Consider the following 20,900-nt stretch of genomic DNA (forward strand, 5'->3'; position numbering starts at 1 on the left):
CAGCCTGAAAGTACAAGTATTTGGCTTACCCAAGCTGGCCAATCGTCCTCTCCTGTATAATTTTCTAGGACCAGTCCGTTACAGAACACCTAAAGTTTCTGGGTTTAGTTTTACCTACAGGCCAATGCTCTTTCACCGGAAACAAGGGCCTTGCAAACAGACACTGCCCGAACGGCTTCCTTAAGCCCTGGACCAAGACACTTCCAGTATTCTTAATCAGTGACTAGGTTACAAATAAAGACAGTTCACCTTTAGCCTCATGATGCCAGGTCCAGCAGAGGAAATGCAGGCCAAAAAAATAAGGTGGAATCCACTCTGGATTATAGGCAAGAGAAGATCAAGTGGCGTGTGCCAATCACATATCGTTTACTGAAACCCAGGTAAGCTACCATAGACAAGGGTCTATGGCAGGAAACAGTTGGTCAAGCATTCACCTTCAGCCACCTTTATTTCTGGTGCAGATTCCAAGAGCCTAGAAGGGGGGAAGTTGGCTTCCTGTCCCCTAGGACATGCCCCAGCATCTTTGGGGTGGTTTGGGAGTGGTGTATACAGTGCTCCTAAGCTGCCCCTGCCTATTGGACGTGCCTGAAATTAGTTTTTCGGAAATTACCACAACACGGATGGCTTTAATCCTTTCTTCCCCCACCAGCAGCAGTTAAAAGCACCCCGATAGCTGCCCAAAGCACCTCTTAAATAGAGCTAAAGCACTGCTAAAATGAGGGGTGCTTTAGTGCTAATGCGGCCCTCTCCCCAGTGTGAAAGGGCTCTTAATGTCTAAACTGCTGGCAACAAAAGTGAGTACACCCCTAAGTGAAAATGTCCAAATTGAGCCAAAAGTATCAATATTGTCTGTGGCAACCATTATTTTCCAACACTGCCTTAACCCTTTTGGGAATTGAGTTCACCAGAGCTTCACAGGTTGCCACTGGAGTCCTATTCCACTCTCTCATGATGACATCACAAAGCTGGTGGATGTTAGAGACCTTGCGCTCCTCCACCTTGGATTTGAGGATGACCCACTGATGCTCAATAGGGCTTAGGTCTGGAGATAGACAGTTCATCACCTTTACCCTCAGCTTCTTTAGCAAGGCAGTGGTCATCTTGGAGGTGTGTTTGGGGTTGTTATGTTGGAATACTGCCCTGCGGCCCAGTCCCCGAAGGGAGGGGATCATGCTCTGCTTCAGTATGTCACGGTACTTGTTGGCATTCATGGTTCCCTCAATGAACTGTAGCACCCCAGTGCCGGAAGCACTCATGCAGCCCCAGACTATAACACACATGCTTGACACCGTGTCCTTAGTCTGCTTGTCTTCAGCAAACTGTTTGTGGGCTTTCTTGCACAGCATCTTTAGAAGAAGCTTCCTTTTGGGTAGACAGCCATACAGGCCAATTTGATGCAGTTTGTGGTCTGAGCACTGACAGGCTGAACCATCCACCCCTTCAACCTTGGCAGCAATGCTGGCAGCACTCATATGTCTATTTCCCAAAGACAACCTGGATAAGATGCTGAGCATGTGCACGCAACTTCTTTGGTCGACCATGGTAAGGCCAGTTCTGAGTGGAACCTGTCCTGTTAAATCACTGTATGATCTTGGCCACTGTGCTGCAGCTCAATTTAAGGGTCTTGGCAATCTTTTTATAGCCTGAGCCATCTTTATGTAGAGCAACAATTATTTTTTTCAGATCCTCAGAGAGTTCTTTGCCATGAGCTGCCATGTTGAACTTCCAGTGACCAGAATGAGAGAGTGAGCGCAATAACATCAAATTGAACACACCTGCTCCCCATTCACACCTGAGACCTTGTAACACTAATGAGTCACATGACACCGGGGAGGCAAAAGGGCTAATTGGGCCCAATTTGGACATTTTCACTTAGGGGTGTACTCACTTTTGTTGGCAGCGGTTTAGACATTAATGGCTGTGTGTTGAGTTATTTTGAAGGGACAGCAAAGTTACATGGTTATACAAGCTGTACACTCATTACTTTACATTGTAGCAAAGTGCCATTTCTTTAGAGTTGTCACATGAAAAGATATAATAAAATATTTACAAAAATGTGAGGGATGTACTCACTTATGTGAAATACTGTATGTATGCATTTTGTGTGTAAAAAAAATTACTAATTTCAAGAACTTTATCATTTTAACTTAGGGACTCCAATCACTCAAATGGTGGAAGATGCCATAGATGGTTCCAATCTCACTCCATTAATTGTTACGCCACGTGGTTGTGGAGAGCAGAACATGATTACCATGACACCTAGTGTGATTGCGACAATCTACCTGGATGCTACTGAACAGTGGGAGCGAATAGGTGCTAACCGAAGAGAGGAAGCCATCAAGAACATCAGAACAGGTAAGTGACAAATGTGTGCAGTTTGTGAACTTGATCTCCAGGCAGATAGAGTAGGTCTATGTGAAGCTAATGCCCCCCCAATTGTACTTTTTTGAAGATGTTATTCCATCATTGATTGGAAAATATAGAATTTTTAGTTAACTATAATAACTGTTCTTTGCACAAATACAATATATTTTTTTCCAAAGCAGCTACATTAGTGACATTTTATTCACTAGAAAGGGGAAAGACCTTTGGTAGCCTCCATGTATACATTATACAATACAAGTACACTTTATTGTCATGAAACCACTAGATCAATGTCTCCACAAGGATCTCACTGGGGACTGCTGTTATACTATATGACCAAAAGTGTGTGGACATCCCTCCATGTGCTGCCAAATAACAGTTTGGGGATGCCCTTTTCTGTTTTAGCATTACTGTGTTCCTGTGCTCAAAACCAGCTCCATAAAGAGATGGTATGACCAGTTTGATTTAGAGAAACTCAGCTGCCATCCACACTGAGCTGATATCAACCCTACTGAACACCTCTGGGATGAAGTAAAATGCAACTGACAAGCCACGTCTTCTCGTCCAAAATAAATACTTGACTATACAAATGTATTTTTGACTGAATGGGCATACATTCCCAAAACACACTGCAAAATGTTGTGGGAGACAAAAAGAGTGCAGGCTGTTATGGCTGCATTGGTTTGGAGGGACTAATAATGCAAATGGTTTTGGAATGGGATCACCAACAAACTCAAAGTCGGATAATCAGGTACAGTACAGACCAAAAGTTTGGACACACCTTCTCATTCAAAGAGTTTTCTTTATTTTCATGACTATGAAAATTGTAGATTCACACTGAAGGCATCAAAACTATGAATTAACACATGTCCAATTATATACTGAACAAAAAAGTGTGAAACAACTGAAAATATGTCTTATATTCTAGGTTCTTCAAAGTAGTCACCTTTTGCTTTGATTACTGCTCCGCACACTCTTGGCATTTTGTTGATGAGCTTCAAGAGGTAGTCACCTGAAATGGCTTTCCAACAGTCTTGAAGGAGTTCCCAGAGATGCTTAGCACTTGTTGGCCCTTTTGCCTTCACTCTGCTGTCCAGCACACCCCAAACCATCTCGATTGGGTTCAGGTCCGGTGACTGTGGAGGCCAGGTCCTCTGGCGCAGCACCCCATCACTCTCCTTCTTGGTCAAATAGCCCTTACACAGCCTGGAGGTGTGTTTGGGCTCATTGTCCTGTTGAAAAATAAATGATGGTCCAACTAAACGCAAACCGGATGGAATAGCATGCCGCTGCAAGATGCTGTGGTAGCCATGCTGGTTCAGTATGCCTTCAATTTTGAATAAATCCCCAACAGTGTCACCAGCAAAGCACCCTAACACCATCACACCTCCTCCATGCTTCACGGTGGGAACCGGGCATGTAGAGTCCATCCGTTCACCTCTTCTGCGTCGCACAAAAACACGGTGGTTGGAACCAAAGATCTCAAACTTGTACTCATCAGACCAAAGCACAGATTTCCACTGGTCTAATGTCCATTCCTTGTGTTCTTTAGCCCAAACAAGTCTCTTCTGCTTGTTGCCTGTCCTCAGCAGTGGTTTCCTAGCAGTTATTTTACTATGAAGGCCTGATTCACACAGTCTCCTCTTAACAGTTGTTCTAGAGATGTGTCTGCTGCTAGAACTCTGTGTGGCATTGACCTGTTCTCTAATCTGAGCTGCTGTTAACCTGCAATTTCTGAGGCTGGTGACTCGGATGAACTTATCGTCCGCAGCAGAGGTGACTCTTGGTCTTCCTTTCCTGGGGCGGTCGTCATGTGAGCCAGTTTCTTTGTAGTGCTTGATGGTTTTTGCCACTGCACTTGGGGACACTTTCAAAGTTTTCCCAATTGTTCAGACTGACTGACCTTCATTTCTTAAAGTAATGATGGCCACTCGTTTTTCTTTACTTAGCTGCTTTTTCGGGTGACTACCTCTTGAAGCTCATCAACAGAATGCCAAGAGTGTGCGGAGCAGTAATCAAAGCAAAGGGTGGCTACTTTGAAGAACTTAGAATATAAGACATATTTTCAGTTGTTTCACACTTCTTTGTTCAGTATATAATTGGACATGTGTTAATTCATAGTTTTGTTGCCTTCAGTGTGAATCTACAATTTTCATAGTAATGAAAATAAAGAAAACTCTTTGAATGAGAAGGTGTGTCCAAACTTTTGGTCTGTACTGTATATACAAAAATGTGATCATATAGTACAAATCTTTAACTAGGCGCATATTCACACCTTATATTTACTACTCTTCATGCCATTTCATGACATCATCGCCTTCAAATTGATATTACTGTGTCCTTTTCAAAAGGACTGTATAACTACTGTATGTTCATGCTAGTCCTTTGGCACCCTTGAAGTAGAACAGCAGCCAACTGCCTCACAGTCTATCTGTGTTACAGTGTCTTCCCAAAAAAAGAGGACTGTAGTTCTACCGTTAAGGGCAACAGAGAACAGTGCATCGGCCTTAAAATGTTAGTTTACAGTACCTTTTCAGAAAAAAAGGTGAACTAACACTGTACAACCTCCCCATTCCCCAATTTCCTGCTGTACTTATGGGGTTTTGAGCTATCAAAGCACATGCAGCTGGTTTGACATCCCCCATCTTATCTGGGCAGCACTTCCAAACCAGAGAAATCCACTATGCAGGTGCTGATCAATCAATCAATCTGGTTAGTCCCGGAAGCATTGCACAGAGAGGAGGAAAAAGAGTGGGAATTTCAAATCTGTGGACTGCTGGACTGCCTGCATGGGCACTGACCCTGAGGTAGGTATAGCAGGGACTGAGGAGTAGGAAGGTCATTCGGTGTTAGTTCATCTTTTCTTTAGACAGTTATGTCACTGAGAAAAATAATAGCAATCAGGAGGTTTTTTTTGACCTTCCTGATTTTGTTCTTTGGGAATGTTCATTCACTGTTGTTGTATGTTGCCTCATAGACACTTGTTTTTCACCTGTACAAAAAAGTAATCTAATGTCTACAGGCACCTCAAAAGACAATTTCACCTTCAGTGAAGGTCTGCTTTAAAGAAAGGAAATTAGATCGGGATATATATATTTTTTATAATAGCCGTTCTAACATCTTGTTCATTTCAGGTTATGTGCAGCAACTTGTTTACCGCAAAACAGACAATTCCTATGCGGCTTTCGTGAACAGACCTGCCAGCACATGGTAAATTAAATCTATACTAAGATACAATACCGATGTGTCATAGCATAATTCTCTTCTTATTTCTGATATGTTTTACTGTTCTTCCTCTTCTTTTGCACATGATGACTTGTGCTGTCTCTGCTTGTTTTATTATCACATGTACTATCACTGAATGGTTCTTAATGACTTGTCCTGCTTCTGTTTGGTTCATGATTACTGTCTCTTGTTGGTTTATGATGCCCTATCTCTTCATGGTGTTTTTTTTTTTTCTTCCTCCACTTGGTTTACTTAATGACTTGCTCTTCTTCTTCTTCTTCTTGGTTCATGATTAGCTGTATTGTTTCCTTGGTTAATGATGACTTGCCCTGTCTTTGCTTGGTTTATGATTTCTCTTGCCTCTGCTTGGTTCTTACTAATTTGCCCTGCCTTTTCTTGGCTCTTGATAACTTGTCCTGCTTCTACTCAGTTTCTGATGATTGCGCTGCCTTTGTTTGGTTCATGATTGCTTGCCCTTTCTCCGATGACTTGTTTGGTCTCATCTTCGTTCATGATGATTGCCTTGGCTCTGCTTGGTTTATCATAACTTGTAATGCTTCTACTTCATTCATGATTATTTTTCCTTTCATCTTCTTGGTTCATGATTACTTTTTCTACACAGGCTGACAGCATATGTGGCCAAAGTTTTTGCCATGGCCCGCCCTTTGATGGACATAGAAGTTAATGTCCTATGTGGTGCCATCAAGTGGCTAATCCTGGAGAAACAAAAACCAGACGGTTTGTTCAAAGAAGATGCTCCAGTAGTTCATCAGGAGATGTTAGTAAGTACCTATTAAACTTATATAAATAAATAAAAATATAAATAAATAAAAGATTTCCTGTGCTAGTAACACACCTCACTATTATATCTCTACCATACAGAGTGCTCAATAAATGTGTTCTCTACACAGCAATACGCGGATAAAAAAATGTATACAATAAAAGAAAGCAGCTTACACTATATGCATATAACCATCTGTGCAAATGCAAAAAAGATCATATACTTTTAACCGGTGTAGCAATATCTTTCCATTAAATAACTAAAAGGGTTTGATTTACGAAAGGCAAATCTACTGTGCACTACAAGTGCACTTGGTAGTACAGTCGCTGTAGATCTGAGATGGACATGCAAGGAAAATAAAAAACAGCATTTTTGCTTGCACATGATTGGATGATAGAAATCAGCAGACCTTTTCCTCATTTCAGATCCTACTCTCAGATCTAGAGCAACTGAACTTCCAAGTGCACTTGTAGTGCACAGTATTTGCCTTTAGTAAATCAACCTCATAGTTTCAGTTGTGCAAATAAGCAAATCTAAATTAATCAGAAAATACGATCCCAAAATTCATAAATCAGTGAAAATTCATAAACATCTAAATATAAGGTGTAAACTTAACTTTCATAAAGTACATTAGTGCATAGTCCATTAATAAATTCCATCAGAAGATTCCATATTCTAGTGACTGTGCAATCCCACATACAAGTGAATTCTTCAGCAATCCACCTCAGTGCCCTTCACCCCCCTGTGGATGGCCTCTCTCCTGCTTCGATGGACCTCACTGGGTTTAATCACACTAGGCGGAGCAGGACGGAGCTGTGAATGCCAGGTTATACTGCTCAGTTTATGCTGCTGATTTTTCACTTTTGAAATGCGAGTTTGATATTTATTTTAATAAAAGCTTGGTTAAACGATCTACACTACTGGATCTTCCTTTCTGCTTTTTCTATATGTCATCATACTGTGGAGCTGAGGATCATGATTGCTGGAGTAGTAGAGAAGTGCCTGTATAACCTTATACAGGCATGTACTGGCCATCGGGACTACAGGGAGTTTTCCGGTGGGTCGGTGGCTCAGTGGCCTGATTTCAGTGACAAATTAATGGCTGCGCGGCTTGCCCTCCACTTCACACAGTGATGTGAGAAAGATGAGAAAAATACAGAGGAGAATAAGTAAAATAAAAGAGGTTACTGAAGACTCCTTATGTTATTCTACTTATGTATGACAAGCGGTTACTTGGAGGGGTGAGTTCCTACACCTATTCTCTAAGAAAACCCCTGCCTACTTTACAATTTGATGGCAAATTACATCATTAGGCAACTAGAACAGAAAAAAAAAACTATCAAAGATTTTTGTGACAGCATGGGGTTTGGATTATGTGTGCAGAATAGAGTGAATTCCCAATTTTTACACCTCCCACCTTATTCTTGGAGCTTATGCTTTGACACATTCTTTGGTGATTGGATTAAGGTGGCTGGGTTACCAGTTTGGCTAAAAATGGTGGGGTATGTTTCTGACACTCTGAACTGAAGAAACACATTGGATGAATAGTGAGATGACTTCATTAATTAAAGAATCAGTCCAGTTAATTTTTATTTTTATTTTGGCTTGACATACACTTTAATGTTAAAGTCCAACCTAGTCCTCGCCTAATTATGGAAAAGTGATGTTCTTCTTAATTTATGGCTTTGGAAGAAATATCATGAACTGTTTTCAATTATTTTACCCAATCCAAAATCCAATATTCAACATTATGTATTGGCGAAGATCCTAGACTAAGATCTGTGTTCCTCATTACCTGCCAGTGAAAAATGCAAGGCTCCGACATGGCTTTTCATATATTCTTCCGTTCTTTCCTCTCATAGGGTGGACTTAAAGGATCCAAAGAACCAGATGTTGCTCTCACAGCCTTTGTTCTGATTGCAATGTTGGAGAGTGAAGAGGCCTGCAATGCACATGTGAATGTAAGTAAACTAGCCATACAACTGACACTGTTCAACTCACAACTGACGTTGAATGAGAATCCAGCACCTGGAAAGGATATTATACTTTAGAAGACATAGCTAGTATCCATTTATCTATACATAGCACTCAGTAGGAAGCATAGACGTAACATCTAAAGATCCTTTTCAACCCTTATTCAAATGTTATTCCAAAGGCTTCTGTTCTGTCTGCCGTTCTCCTATACTGAACTTTTTCAGAATGAGTGCCGCCAGCAAAAATCAGTGTATTTAGGCCTCCAACTAACCCTGGACACAGACAGAGTGTGCCCATGGTCACGTTTCTGTGTAGTTCTGGCCTCACACCAACTGGCCGCAACTAATCACCCAGTTTGTATATGGCAATGGCACTGAATGTTGCTGCCTCCAGAAGCCACAAACTATCCGCTTCTGGGCATCTGTGTAAATGTAGCCTTAGATGGAGACACAAATTCTAATGTAGCAAAGGGCACTTGTGATAACAGCAATACGAAGGTTGCCAATACTGATTTTTTATTTAATGATTCAAGCTCTGGGGATGTCATTCTAATTCTGGCTCAACTACCTAATGAGTCAGTATATTGGAATGGGGGGGGGGGGTTCAGTGTATGGAAAGGGTTTTGAGAATATAGTGATTGCTATTGGTCAGTTATACTCTAAGTATTAAAGAGTATTAAAGACAGGATCAAATAACACCTGTAGCTTTAAAGAAAACCTGTGAGGACAGAAACACAGAGGTCTGCTACTGCTGCCCTGTTTTTAAAGGTACATGGTCTCCAGCTTTCATCCTTATATTCGTCTTATTACCTAGGCACAGACTGTACATGCATCCATTGTGGATGCACTGTCGGCCTGGGCTATTGAGCTCTGTAAACAACAGATTTTTCAGCAAAACAGATAAGGATGGACAGCAAAACCTATGACCCTAAGTCCCCTTTCACACATGCGGACATTATGTCCGTATTTCATCCATCCATTTGCAGATGAAATACGGACATACATGTGTTACTATGGGATAGCAGGTGTCTGCGGATGAACATCCACAGACACCCGATATCGTCCGCCTCCGCTATTGTCCGATTCTGCAGATGGTGGAAAATCCTATTTTTCTATCTGTCTGCAGAGTGGATCGGATGAACACGGACAGACGGTCTGTGTTCATCCGATCCCCCATAGAGGAGAGCGGAGAGCTGACACAGTGTGCAGGGACCGCCCTTTTATCCGCCGGCTCAGCGGGGACAACGGAGCGATCCCCGCTGAGCAAGCGGATCATCATGGAGCAGATCATTACTGATCCTTCCCGTGTGAAAGGGGCCTAATGGCCCAACTGCTGGGCAAAAACAAGAATGCAAAATCCCCATTTCAAGTTTACCTATAAAACAATATATTTTAACCACTTCAATACCGGGCACTTAAACACCTTCCTGCCCAGACCAATTTTGAGCTTTCAGCGCTGTCGCACTTTGAATGACAATTGCGCGGTCATGCTACACTGTACCCAAATGAAATTTTTATCATTTTTTTCCCACAAATAGAGCTTTCTTTTGGTGGTATTTGATCACCTCTGCGGTTTTTATTTTTTGCTAAACAAATAAAAAAATACCAAAAATTTTGAAAAAAAAAATGTTTTTTTTTGTTTCAGTTTCAAAACTTTGCAAATAAGTACGTTTTCTCCTTCACTGATGGGCACTGATGGGGTTACACTGATGGGCAATGATAAGGCGGCACTGATGGGCACCGATGAGGTGGCACCAATGAAGTGGCACTGATGAGGTGGCATTGATGGACACCGATATGTGGCACTGATGGGTGACACTGATGGGCGACACGGATGGGCACTGATAGGTGGCACAAATTGGCACGGATTGGCATGGATGGGCATGGATAGGTGGCACAGGTGGGCATGGGTTAGGCGGCACAGGTGGGCATGGGTAGGCGGCACAGGTGGGCATGGGTAGGCGGCACAGGTGGGCATGGGTAGGCGGCACAGGTGGGCATGGGTAGGCACTGATAGGCGGCACAGATGGGAACTGATAGGCGGCATTGTATTATAATATATTGTACTAATGGATGCCAATCAGTGCCAATCAATAATGCATGCCAATCAGTGATGCCCATTGTGGGCACTGATTGGCATCCATTATGGGCACTGATTGGCATCCATTGTGGCACTGACTGCAATCCCTGGTGGTCTAGGGTGGCATACCTTGGCATCCCTGGTGGTCTGGTGGTGTCCCTGGTAGTCCAGTGTGGGCATCCTCGGGGGGGCTGTGCTGATAATCGATCAGCACAGACCCCCCTGTCAGAGGAGCAGCCGATCAGCTCTCCTCTACTCGCGTCTGACAGACGCGAGTGAGGAAAAGCCGATCACCGGCTTTTCCTATTTACACTGTGATCAGCCGTGATTAGACACGGCTGATCACGTGGTAAAGAGTCTCCGTCGGAGACTCTTTATCGAGATCGTAGTTGCCGGGTGTCATACTGACACCCCGCAACAACGATCGCCGTGATGCGCGCCCCCGGGGGCGCGCAGCGGCTCATAATCCTGATCACGTCATATGACGTCCAGTCAGGATTATGAAACCACTTTGCCGCCGTCTATTTGCTATAGGGCGGGCGGCAAGTGGTTAACCACTTCCTGCCCGCTGTATGCAGAATGATGGTTGGAAAGTGGTTCAGTTATCCTGACTGGGCGTCATATGATGTGCAGCAGAATGAGGCGTTAGCGCGCTCCCGCAGGGTCGTGCATCGCGCAAACGTTGGTGTAGTGTGTCAGTCTGACACACCGCATCTCCGATCTTGGTAAAGAGCCTCTGACGCAGACTCTTTACCACATAATCAGCTGTGTCCAATCACAGTGTGAATAGGAAGATCAGTTGACTTTTCCTCCACTCGCACTGACAGGCTAGCACAGAGGAGAGCTGAACGGCTGCTCTCCTGACAAAGGGGGTCTGTGCTGATAATCAGCGCATTGATTATCAGTGCAGACCCATCGAGGATGCCCACCCAGGACCATCATGGATGCCCACCCAGGACAACTAGGGATGATAATCAATGCCCAATAAGGATGGCACTCAGTGCCCATCAGTGATGCCTGCCAGTGTCTCCTGATCAGTGCTGCCTAACAGTGCCATCTATCAGTGCCCACCAGTGCCACCTATCAGTGTCCATCAGTGCTGCATATCAGTGCCGCCTATCAGTGCCCAACAGTGCTGCATACAAGTGCCGCCTCATCAGTGCCAATCAGTACTGCCTCATCAGTGCCTGTCAGTGCAGCCTCATCAGTGCCTATCAGTGAAGGAGGAGACACACTTATTTACAACGTTTTGTAACAGAAACAAAGAAAACTTTTTTTTTTGTATTTGTAATGCAAAAAAAAAAACAGTGGTGATCGTATTTGATACAAATGTTGTTTGGGTGCAGTGTTGCATGTCCACGCAATGGTCATTCAAAGTGCAACAGCGCGGGATGCTGAAAATTGGTCTGGGCAGGAAGGGAGGAAAGTATTGAAGTGGTTTCTATACTAACCATAATAAATAAAGTATTGGGTATAAAAAGATCTATAGTATAAAAGTGCTTTCCTGAAATCCACCCAGCATAACAATAGACCTGCTTCTTTAGTATGGAATGGTATGTGAACACACAGTGGAAATTAAGGGAGGAATGCCAGTTATGAGAGGTAAGGAATTTCATGGGCTCAGGAACCATTGCACCCTCCTCATATCCTGCAACTATGCCCTAGCATCTTGAGCTCAACTGCATTAACCTTTTACTCTTTCTTTCCTTTTTTTTTTCATAGAACCTAAAGCTTAGTATTGATAATGCAGCCAGCTTCCTGCTGGGCCAGTATCCAAATCTGGAAAAACCATATACTGTTGCAATTGCCACATATGCCCTTGCAAAGGCTGGATCCATCGACAATTCAGCAAAATTGATGTCTGTGTCAAAAGGTACAGAGACATATAGCATGTCACATAATCTTGTACATACACTTTGAGACTTTTCATCTACACAAAATCATTCAAACTGCAAGTCATCCAAATTGCCTAGCAATGGATATGCAAAGTGGTTGTTAAGCCTTACATTTACCCAATGAAGTGACTAGCCTCAGGTGATAAACAAAGATGGGACAAATGATCCTACATAAGTTGTACCTGTTTATCTGCAGCCCATATATGGCCTTCTAAAGCACATGTTTTACACAGTATTTCTGAGCTACAGCAGGCAGGGGGTGGGGATCTGACATCACACATTGCATAGTACAGAGCAGAGAGCTGAATGTAAAAGTACAGTCTCAAAGGGAAACATGCAGACCTGAGGCTGTAAACCAGCTTCTGTGTGCTAGAGGGGAACCTGGGCCATCCACTGGGATTCTATGGTGTCAGCATAACCTGTCAGATGTAGGGTTGCCACCTGTATGGAATTCACCCGGACAGTTTGGGTTTTGAATCATGTGTCTAGGTTTCAGGCTGTGGCTCCCCAAGTAGCTAAGATAGTCACACACAAATCTGTTGCCATCCGAGAGCTGCAGCAGCCGTCTGGTGGCAGGTTTGGCATCACTGGAGGGCAGGGTGATGATGTCGGGAAGAGTAATCTCTCTACACTTACCATTTGCTGCAGCACACTATGCTCACCACATTACTACTCTCCTTGGGGCACCCAAAGGTGTCTCAGGCCGCTAAAGTGTTCGGGTTTGGCTTGAAGAAATGGTGGCAACTCTAGTCAAATGTGACTCATTCAAATAGCAGAGGGAAGAGACAGCAGACAGAAATCACACTAGGTGCTTTGGATTGAGGCTAGTGCACACTATAGAAGGATATGCTTTGTTCATTTTTCATTTTAGAGGCTTACAACCACTTTAGGGGATGTTGTTTATCTCTCTTTTGGGATTTCCTGTGTGGCCTGCTGTCTGTGATTGATGCAGTATTTTGCTTTGAGCTTCCTAGTAAACAGTACCTTGTCAGTGGTCTGGCTAATCTCTATCAGCCGGTTCCTTCTAACCGCTCTCTTCCTCTTCTGATGATGTTGGTGGTACACTACTGGTGTGGAAGAGGGATGACTGTTTGTACCTATTGTTTTTAAAGGGGCAGTGCCTATCCCACTGCTGGGCTTAGCAACAGGCACTTGGGCATAACAGCTGGGGTACCTGTCTCTGCTGATCACCCGGCTTGCATATGTTGGGCACCAGACCAGAAACTTTACATATGGGCACTCTGTGGATTGACTCACATGGAAGAGGTGTTGGTCTGTGTGGCTGACAATTCAGTACTATTATTGTTGCTGACTGTCCAATTTGGTTAATACCCAACACATGGTAATTGGCTCAAGTTACTTCTAATAAAAGTGATATACTGCATGACAGACACATTCTACTATTGGCATTTTACCAAACTGTGTTCCCAATCAAATGATTTCTCTTTTGTGTCATTCTGATTTGGATGAGTTTAGTAAAGTCACAAAAAGTTATTCTGTGCTGCCATTTCCATTCGCAATCCAGCACATTGGCTTTTGCATTGTTCCCCACAGTGAATGGTGAACTGAAGTCATTGTATGCCATACCTGAATCAGATTTCACTAGCAGATGGCGTTGAATGTGAGCTCTGAAATTACAGCTCCCAATTTTGGTAAAACTGAGGAAATTGTGGGAGCACTTGGAGAGGCAGATTTTCTGAGCAGAATAAGGGGATTAAAAATAATTTTGAACCCTGGTGCCAAACATTTGGCCCTTTGGTATATGTTGTGCAGCCCTTGGACCCCAACAGTCTGCTGTGAAGATGGGAACATTTGCAGGCAAGTGCAGTTTGCCTTAACCCCTGTAGGTGGAATAATGCCATTGTTGCATGGGAAGGGGTGCCTTATAAGGGAATGGTCCCTTAGAGATTCTGCACAATGCCTTGAAAAAGAAAAGCAGTCTGATTGGACACAGAACTCTAAAGTGACTTCGGCAGGAGAGGTTCCAGTTGAGAAGGAATAGCTCAGGGCAGGCTCCTTCTCATCCCATGAAGGGACACTACCCACATTAACTGAATCTGTCCTCTAATAATATTTTTTGGTTAAATACTTAGCCCCCGTACACACAGCCGGAAATTCAGACGGAAAAGGTCCGATCGGATTATATTGTCGGAAAATCTGATCGTGTCTGGGCCCTATCGGACTTTTTCTGTCGGAATTTCCGACGGAAAAAATTTGAGAGCAAAATCCGATCAGACTTTTTCAGATCGTTTGTAGAGATTTCCGATCTGACAAAGTGCCACGCATGCTCAGATCAAATTATGAGACCAAATCTATTGGCTACTAGCTGCAATGTAGTCCCGTTGTAAGGAACGAACGTCATCACGTTCAGAACGATCTGATTTTCCCACAACTTTGTCCGACCGTGTGTATGAAACACCAGTTTCAGATAAAATCCGTCAGAAAAAATCAGACGGATTTTGTTGTCGGAATTTCCGACCGTGTGTACGGGGCTTAGACTGTGTTACTTGGTGTATATTAGTGCCAAAGACTGGTTTATCTGTCTCTTCAACAAATTTTCTCAAGACTTATATAAAGGGCATTGGTGCATTATACACATTGTGAGAGTGATTCCTCCCAAACAGGTATCCAATATAGGCCTCGCCTACACATTGATTTGTAAAGGGGTAAAAAGTGACCTCTACTAGCTTCTTGCAACATGTCTTAGGTATCATTCATTGTCTTCTGCAATGTCCAACCTAATCTGTGGCATGTCAGCTGTTTGTGACCATCTAGAATGTCTGCAGTCTCTGATAGTCTTCTCTACCATTACAAATACTGAACAGACTTAGCCCTTTGATAATGTCAAGGGCTGTGGTTGAGACCTCCATACATTGTAAACTGAAATCAAGAGATCAAGAGACTGGGTTTGTATTTGGCAAGCCATTTTCTGTAAACCTGGTGTGAGGATAACATGGGGACTACTACAGACCACCTTCAGTCAGACATTACTGGAAGTGGCAGCACAGGAGAGCCTAACATCCTGCAATATCTGAGAGACATTACCGGGGTTTTCCATTCAGATAACAGAGACCGTGGCTGGGTTATAGCTGAATGCTGGTGTGGGTTGGCCCTCTGGTAAGCGGCTTTCCATATGGTGGTGGTTCCTCACATGTAATTGTGGATCACGGAGGTGTCTTTATTCAACATATTTGGACATACGCTATATCTAAAGACTGTAAAGCCCCGTACACACGAGCGGACTTTTCAACATCTAAAGTCCGACGGAATGATTCCGTCAGACTATTCGATCGTGTGTGGGCTGCAACGGACTTTTGATTCGCAAAAGTCTGACAGACTTTAGAAAATGGAACATGCTTCAAATTTTTCCGACGGAACTCCGCCGGACCCAGTTCCTACCGAAAAATTTGCTTGTGTGTATGCTATTCCGACGGACTAAAACCGACGCTAGGGCAGCTATTGGCTACTGGCTATGAACTTCCTTATTCGAGTCCAGTCGTACGTCATCACGTTCGAATCCGTCGGAGTTTGGTGTGATTGTGTGTGGCCAAGTCCGCTCAGTCGAAAAGTCCGTCAGAACTCTGTCGGAACTCCGGCAGAACTCCGGCAGAACTCCTTCGGAAGTCTGTCGGACATAAGTCCTCTCGTGTGTACGGGGCTTCACAGTTCAATTCATTGTATACCATACCCATCTTGGATATTATTTACCTTCCGGTCTGCATCACCTGGATGGACTAATTTTGGGCGCAGTTTTTTTTCTATTTAGCTTTAGTACTAGCTATTCCTAAGCCTTTTTTCAGGAAATTTTGCATTGGGAATATTGACACTAGTCTAAGTAAGGTTCCTTTTAAGGCCTCGTGCACACTATGCTCTTCTGAGTGGTAAAAACTTGCCTATAGCCTAATTTTTCAAAGGCGTTTAGACTTGTTTAGACAAGCATTTGGGCGTTCATTCATTTCATTTGCCAGAATAGTAATTTTTTATGGCCATTGAAATGAATGAACACTTAAGTGGGAAACATGCCTTGCATTTAGATGCGTTTAGACGTGTTTAGAAGTGCTTACACACATTTAGATGTGTCTGGTGTTTTTTCTGACCAAAAGCTCCTCTCCTGAACTTGATTTTGGTGCGTTCAGATTTCTGGCCCTATGTATCTAAATGTCCTTAAAGGCCTATGTGTGAATGGACACCTAGGCTAACATACAGGGGCATTTGGGGGGAAAAAAAAAACAACAATGTCAAACGTCTGTAAAACAGGCTTTTGTAAGCTGCAGTGTGCATGAGGCCTTAGGTGTGAAATGTTATAAATTTCTTAAAACATGTGACTGTGCTAAATGACTGCTATTCTTCTGCGCTAACTATTTACTCTGCTGTGTGTTTTCCCCCGAAAGACAAGGCACATTGGAATGAACCAGGAGCTCGATTCATTTCTTTGGAGGGCACAGCTTATGCTCTGCTCGCTCTATTGCAATTGAAAGAATATGAAGGCACTGGAGATATTGTACGCTGGTTGACCGAACAAAGATACTTTGGAGCAGTGTATGGATCTACACAAGTAAGCAGCATGAATGGATCTTGTGCTCTTACAAAATAATTTGAGCCCAACTTATCTTTTAGCCTAAATCAAATAAAAGCATTATCGCATTAAACCAGATTAAATCAGATTTTCCGACTGGAAATGTTGGATGTGAGCTAGTTGTCGGAAAGTCTGACCCTGTGTATGCTCCATCGAACATTTGCTGTCGGACTTTCCGCCAACAAATATTTGATAGCAGGTTCTCAAATTTTCCGCCAACAAAACTTTGTTGTTGGAAAGTCCGATCGTGAGTACACAAGTCTGTTGCACAAAAGTTCACCATTGCTCGGAATCAAGCAGAAGGAGCCGCACTGGCTATTGAACTTCCTTTTTCTCGGCACGTCGTACATGTTGTTCGTCACTGCGTTCCCACGTTCATAATTGTTTGCCAACATTTGTGTGACCGTGTGTATGCAAGACACGTTTGAGCCAACAACCTTCGAACAAAAATCCATAGTTTTGTTGGTGGAAAGTCTGATTGTGTGTATGCGGCATTACAGTTAATTTTCTGTAGCAAGCAGCCACAGTCTGTAGAGTTCCTTTTCCCCTGCCAGCACGTTGTAGAGGAGAACACTTCTCTGTGTGGAAACAGTGGTCCTTTTTCAGAGGTCCAACACTCACTCTGCTGAGGTAGAGTGAGTGTTGGACCTCTAGAGCACTAGAGCACTGCAAGGAGCCAAACTCATGCTTCCTGCTAATTGGAAATTTCTAGCTTGGTAGTGTCAGATCTCTGCATAGGGACCACTGCTTCCACACAGAGAGTAAAGGGCTTCCTTTATAGCATGCTAGCTTATGACAGAGAGCTTTGGCCTCTTTCTTTTTACTGTTTGTGTCCTAGAAAGGGAAACAAAATAAAGTAGGTTTTAACCATCCCCTACTCATAAAAAAGATGCACTTTAATGTATCCTGTTTACCACTTCTTTGGCATTATATTTTTAAGCATGGTACAATTAAATTGATGGGAATGTCAACAGTTTGGGGACCAGGAACACTACACAAAAAAAAAATAAGGCATCTATCAATTAAAAAGTGCACATACCTGATGGTGCCTGCATAGAGCCCAGAAACTTTCATTACCCCTTCTATATCTGGATGCCAGGCCCTATTTTCCAACAAAACTCCAACATTTTTTGGTGGCAACAGTTCCTATGTGTCAATCACTGTGAATCAAGCATATGTTGATAGCAATTGTTGTTTCCTAAATTTTTTTTCTTCATTGTCTTATAGGCCACCATCGTTATGTTCCAAGCTTTGGCTCAGTACCAGACAGATGTGCCAAATGCCGTCATTTTAGATATGGATGTGTCTATCCATCTTCCTGAAAGACAAAATCCCTTAAACTACCGCTTAAATGTTGAAAACGCAGTGCTTGCACGCTCTGCTGAGGTAAGAGTTACAGGGTTCAGAACACTAGTCTTGAATGGACCAGAACTTCCTGCTTATAGGATAAGGCAATACTGCTAGGAACATCCTCATGTTTCAGTCAGGTTTCTTCCAGTTGTCCATAAGCTGGTTGTCCATCATGCAGTTGGCAATAGCTCACTTGTTGGTCTAGCAGTCCTTGGCCATGCACTGGTAGATTTTAAAATGAACATGTACAAACATATGTACGAAAATTTGTACAAAATTCTCAATACGTTTGAAGACATGTCAAACAACATTACTTTTCTTGTAATATTCGATTTTGGAATGAATGGACTTTACCAAAGAAAAAACATATACATGTCTGAGAACAAATTTCCATTCTGCTCATCACTGCGGTCAATTCAACCCCAATAACGATTAAAAAATCTAACAAACGATCATGAAAAGAAGAATTTCAAACTAGTATATTCTACTAGTGTATGACCAGCTTAAAGAGGAGTTCCAGTCTCCCCCTCAAAAAATTTAAAGTCAGCAGCTACAAATACTGTAGCTGATAACTTTTATAAGGACACTTACCTGTCCAGGGATCCAGTGCTGTCCTAAGCTGATTCTTCAATTGGTTTTGGGTCCAACCCCCAGTATCTTAACTAAGGGAAACCGGTTGCGAGCTGGTTCCTCATTGTGCATGTGTGAGCCACACTTCGATTTGTGAATGGTCCCGCAAATCTTCTGGGACCTGTGGTGTGTCTCAGAAGGCTGTGGGGGAAGGAGAGGGGGGAGCAAACTTCCTCTAAGATCAAAACCAGGTTAGTCAAAACTAGGTAATCGCCCCCACCTCCCTTTCTCAGAAGTGGCAATTGTTAAAGAGGAGGGGAGGAGGATGCAAACAAGTGTAACTTCTTCTTTTGGGTGAAGTTCTGCTCTAATTCTGCCTTCTCTGTTGGTTCTGGAGCCTCCCTTTGTTCCTCTGATCACCTGCTATCACTTGCAAGTCTGTAACCCATTTATAGACCACAAAACAACAGCAATCTCCTGCACTTGGGGGCTTAGTCTATGGATAAGTGGTGTGGCCAACCCTTTAGATCGAACAATGCCTGTAATCTTGCCGCCCTCCTCAGAACAGTGGGTATTCTTAGAACTGGAAAAAGAAAAAAAAAGGAGGGTGCACAGACCTTGTGCATTACCAAGGGTACATTTTATTTAAAAGCTATAACAGCAATAGTCATACTCACAAGCGAGCATATAAAAGAAGCTTATCAGTAAATGAGACTACGTCTCCGAATGCCTGCAACCCAGATGCCATCTGACTCCTCCAGTATCAGGTCCGGGTGTTTGGAGACATAGTCTCATTTAATGCACAAGGTGGGTTCGCCCTCCTTTTCTTTTCTTTTTCTGTAACCTATTTATACCCTAAGGCAAGTGCCTGTCTGTAACCTACCGTATTTCAACTGTTCAATCAGTAAATTGAACGAGAAAAAAATGTGTCAATCACTCTCCTGCTATGGTACTCTGACAGCCCTCTCTGCTGTCAGACCACAATGATCAGTGTTGCCAGCTATAACCAGCAGCACTGATCATTCAGAAAAACTCCAAAGGGTGGTCATGCGGAAGGCAATCAATAGATCGAATTCTGTACAACCATGAATCAAAATTTGGCCAGTCCATGCTGAAGCATCCAAATTTCAAACCATGTAAGGCCAGCATAAGGAGCAGGAGCTTCTTTTGGGCAACAAATGTGCATAGAGCAGTCCTTTAAGTGAATGGCTACATTCATTCTCCATAGTTCCACTATATGTTTAATAATGTAGCCAACCTCTCTTACTCACTTCCAAGATGGACTATGAACTATGGGATGTGCAGTGTGAATAGAGCAACATGACAACAATTAACACACACTGCTCATTCCAAACAAAGGCAAGTGAAGGCGAGAGGAAGAGGTTCAGGCACACAGGAGGATGGTAGAAGGAGGCAGAAAAAATAGTCAGAAACTATTTTACAGGGCCATTAAAGTAGAACTATAGGCAAAACGGTTTTCTTTTATTTTGGATAGAGCAAGGGAGGGTTATATCCCCTGTCAGATTTTTTTTTTTTGTTGCCATCTGTGTCCCATTGCAGAGATTTCCCTTCACTTCCTGTCCCAGAGCCAAACAGGAAGTGAGAGATAATCTCTGCAAATTAGGGAAATTCTTTGGAGACCCCCAGGTCACTAGAGCTAATGTCCCCAAGACATTTATATTACTTAACGGGGGGCACAGGCAGCAACACAAATTGACAAGCATTCTAATCGCTCTCCACTCTATCCAAAACTAAAAGAAATGTTTTGCCTTTAGTTATATACTTAGTAAGTGGTGGATGTGTATGGATTATTTTTGAATAAGGATATTGTTTAGTGTCACTTTTACCAGTGGTGGGTGGTGCTCACTCGGTTGGGGGGGGGGCGTCAGTCAGACCTGACCACAGACATCCCCCGTCACTTCAGTCTGCCAGCCATACCCACACCCCTGTCACCCCTGCACTTACCCCATGCAGGTCACGGCTGCGGTGGCGGCTTCCCCCCTCCATCTCCTCTGTCTCCCAGCAAATGGATCTTCACACTCCCGGCAATGGGGTCTTAGGATTCCCGACCAATGGGGTCTCAGGA

The 20,900-nt window shown here is 43.2% G+C and overlaps 1 protein-coding gene across 1 annotated transcript in view; it reads left to right on the forward strand.

Annotated features, from left to right (window-relative positions):
* Nucleotides 1-20,900, forward strand: part of LOC143961245 (venom factor-like) — a 122,013-nt gene that overhangs the window by 70,868 nt on the left and 30,245 nt on the right. Inside the window, exons 24-30 of the mRNA XM_077470480.1 lie at nt 2,152-2,355; nt 5,499-5,574; nt 6,212-6,371; nt 8,233-8,331; nt 12,146-12,296; nt 16,710-16,873; nt 18,122-18,280. Of these exons, the coding sequence (XP_077326606.1) occupies nt 2,152-2,355; nt 5,499-5,574; nt 6,212-6,371; nt 8,233-8,331; nt 12,146-12,296; nt 16,710-16,873; nt 18,122-18,280 (1,013 nt within the window). The remainder of the gene's footprint in view (nt 1-2,151; nt 2,356-5,498; nt 5,575-6,211; nt 6,372-8,232; nt 8,332-12,145; nt 12,297-16,709; nt 16,874-18,121; nt 18,281-20,900) is intronic.

The sequence above is a fragment of the Lithobates pipiens genome, unplaced genomic scaffold (genome assembly GCF_037356315.1).
Source record: "Lithobates pipiens isolate NorthernLeopardFrog02 unplaced genomic scaffold, aLitPip1_a1.2 Scaffold_8, whole genome shotgun sequence".
Lineage (NCBI taxonomy): Eukaryota > Metazoa > Chordata > Amphibia > Anura > Ranidae > Lithobates > Lithobates pipiens.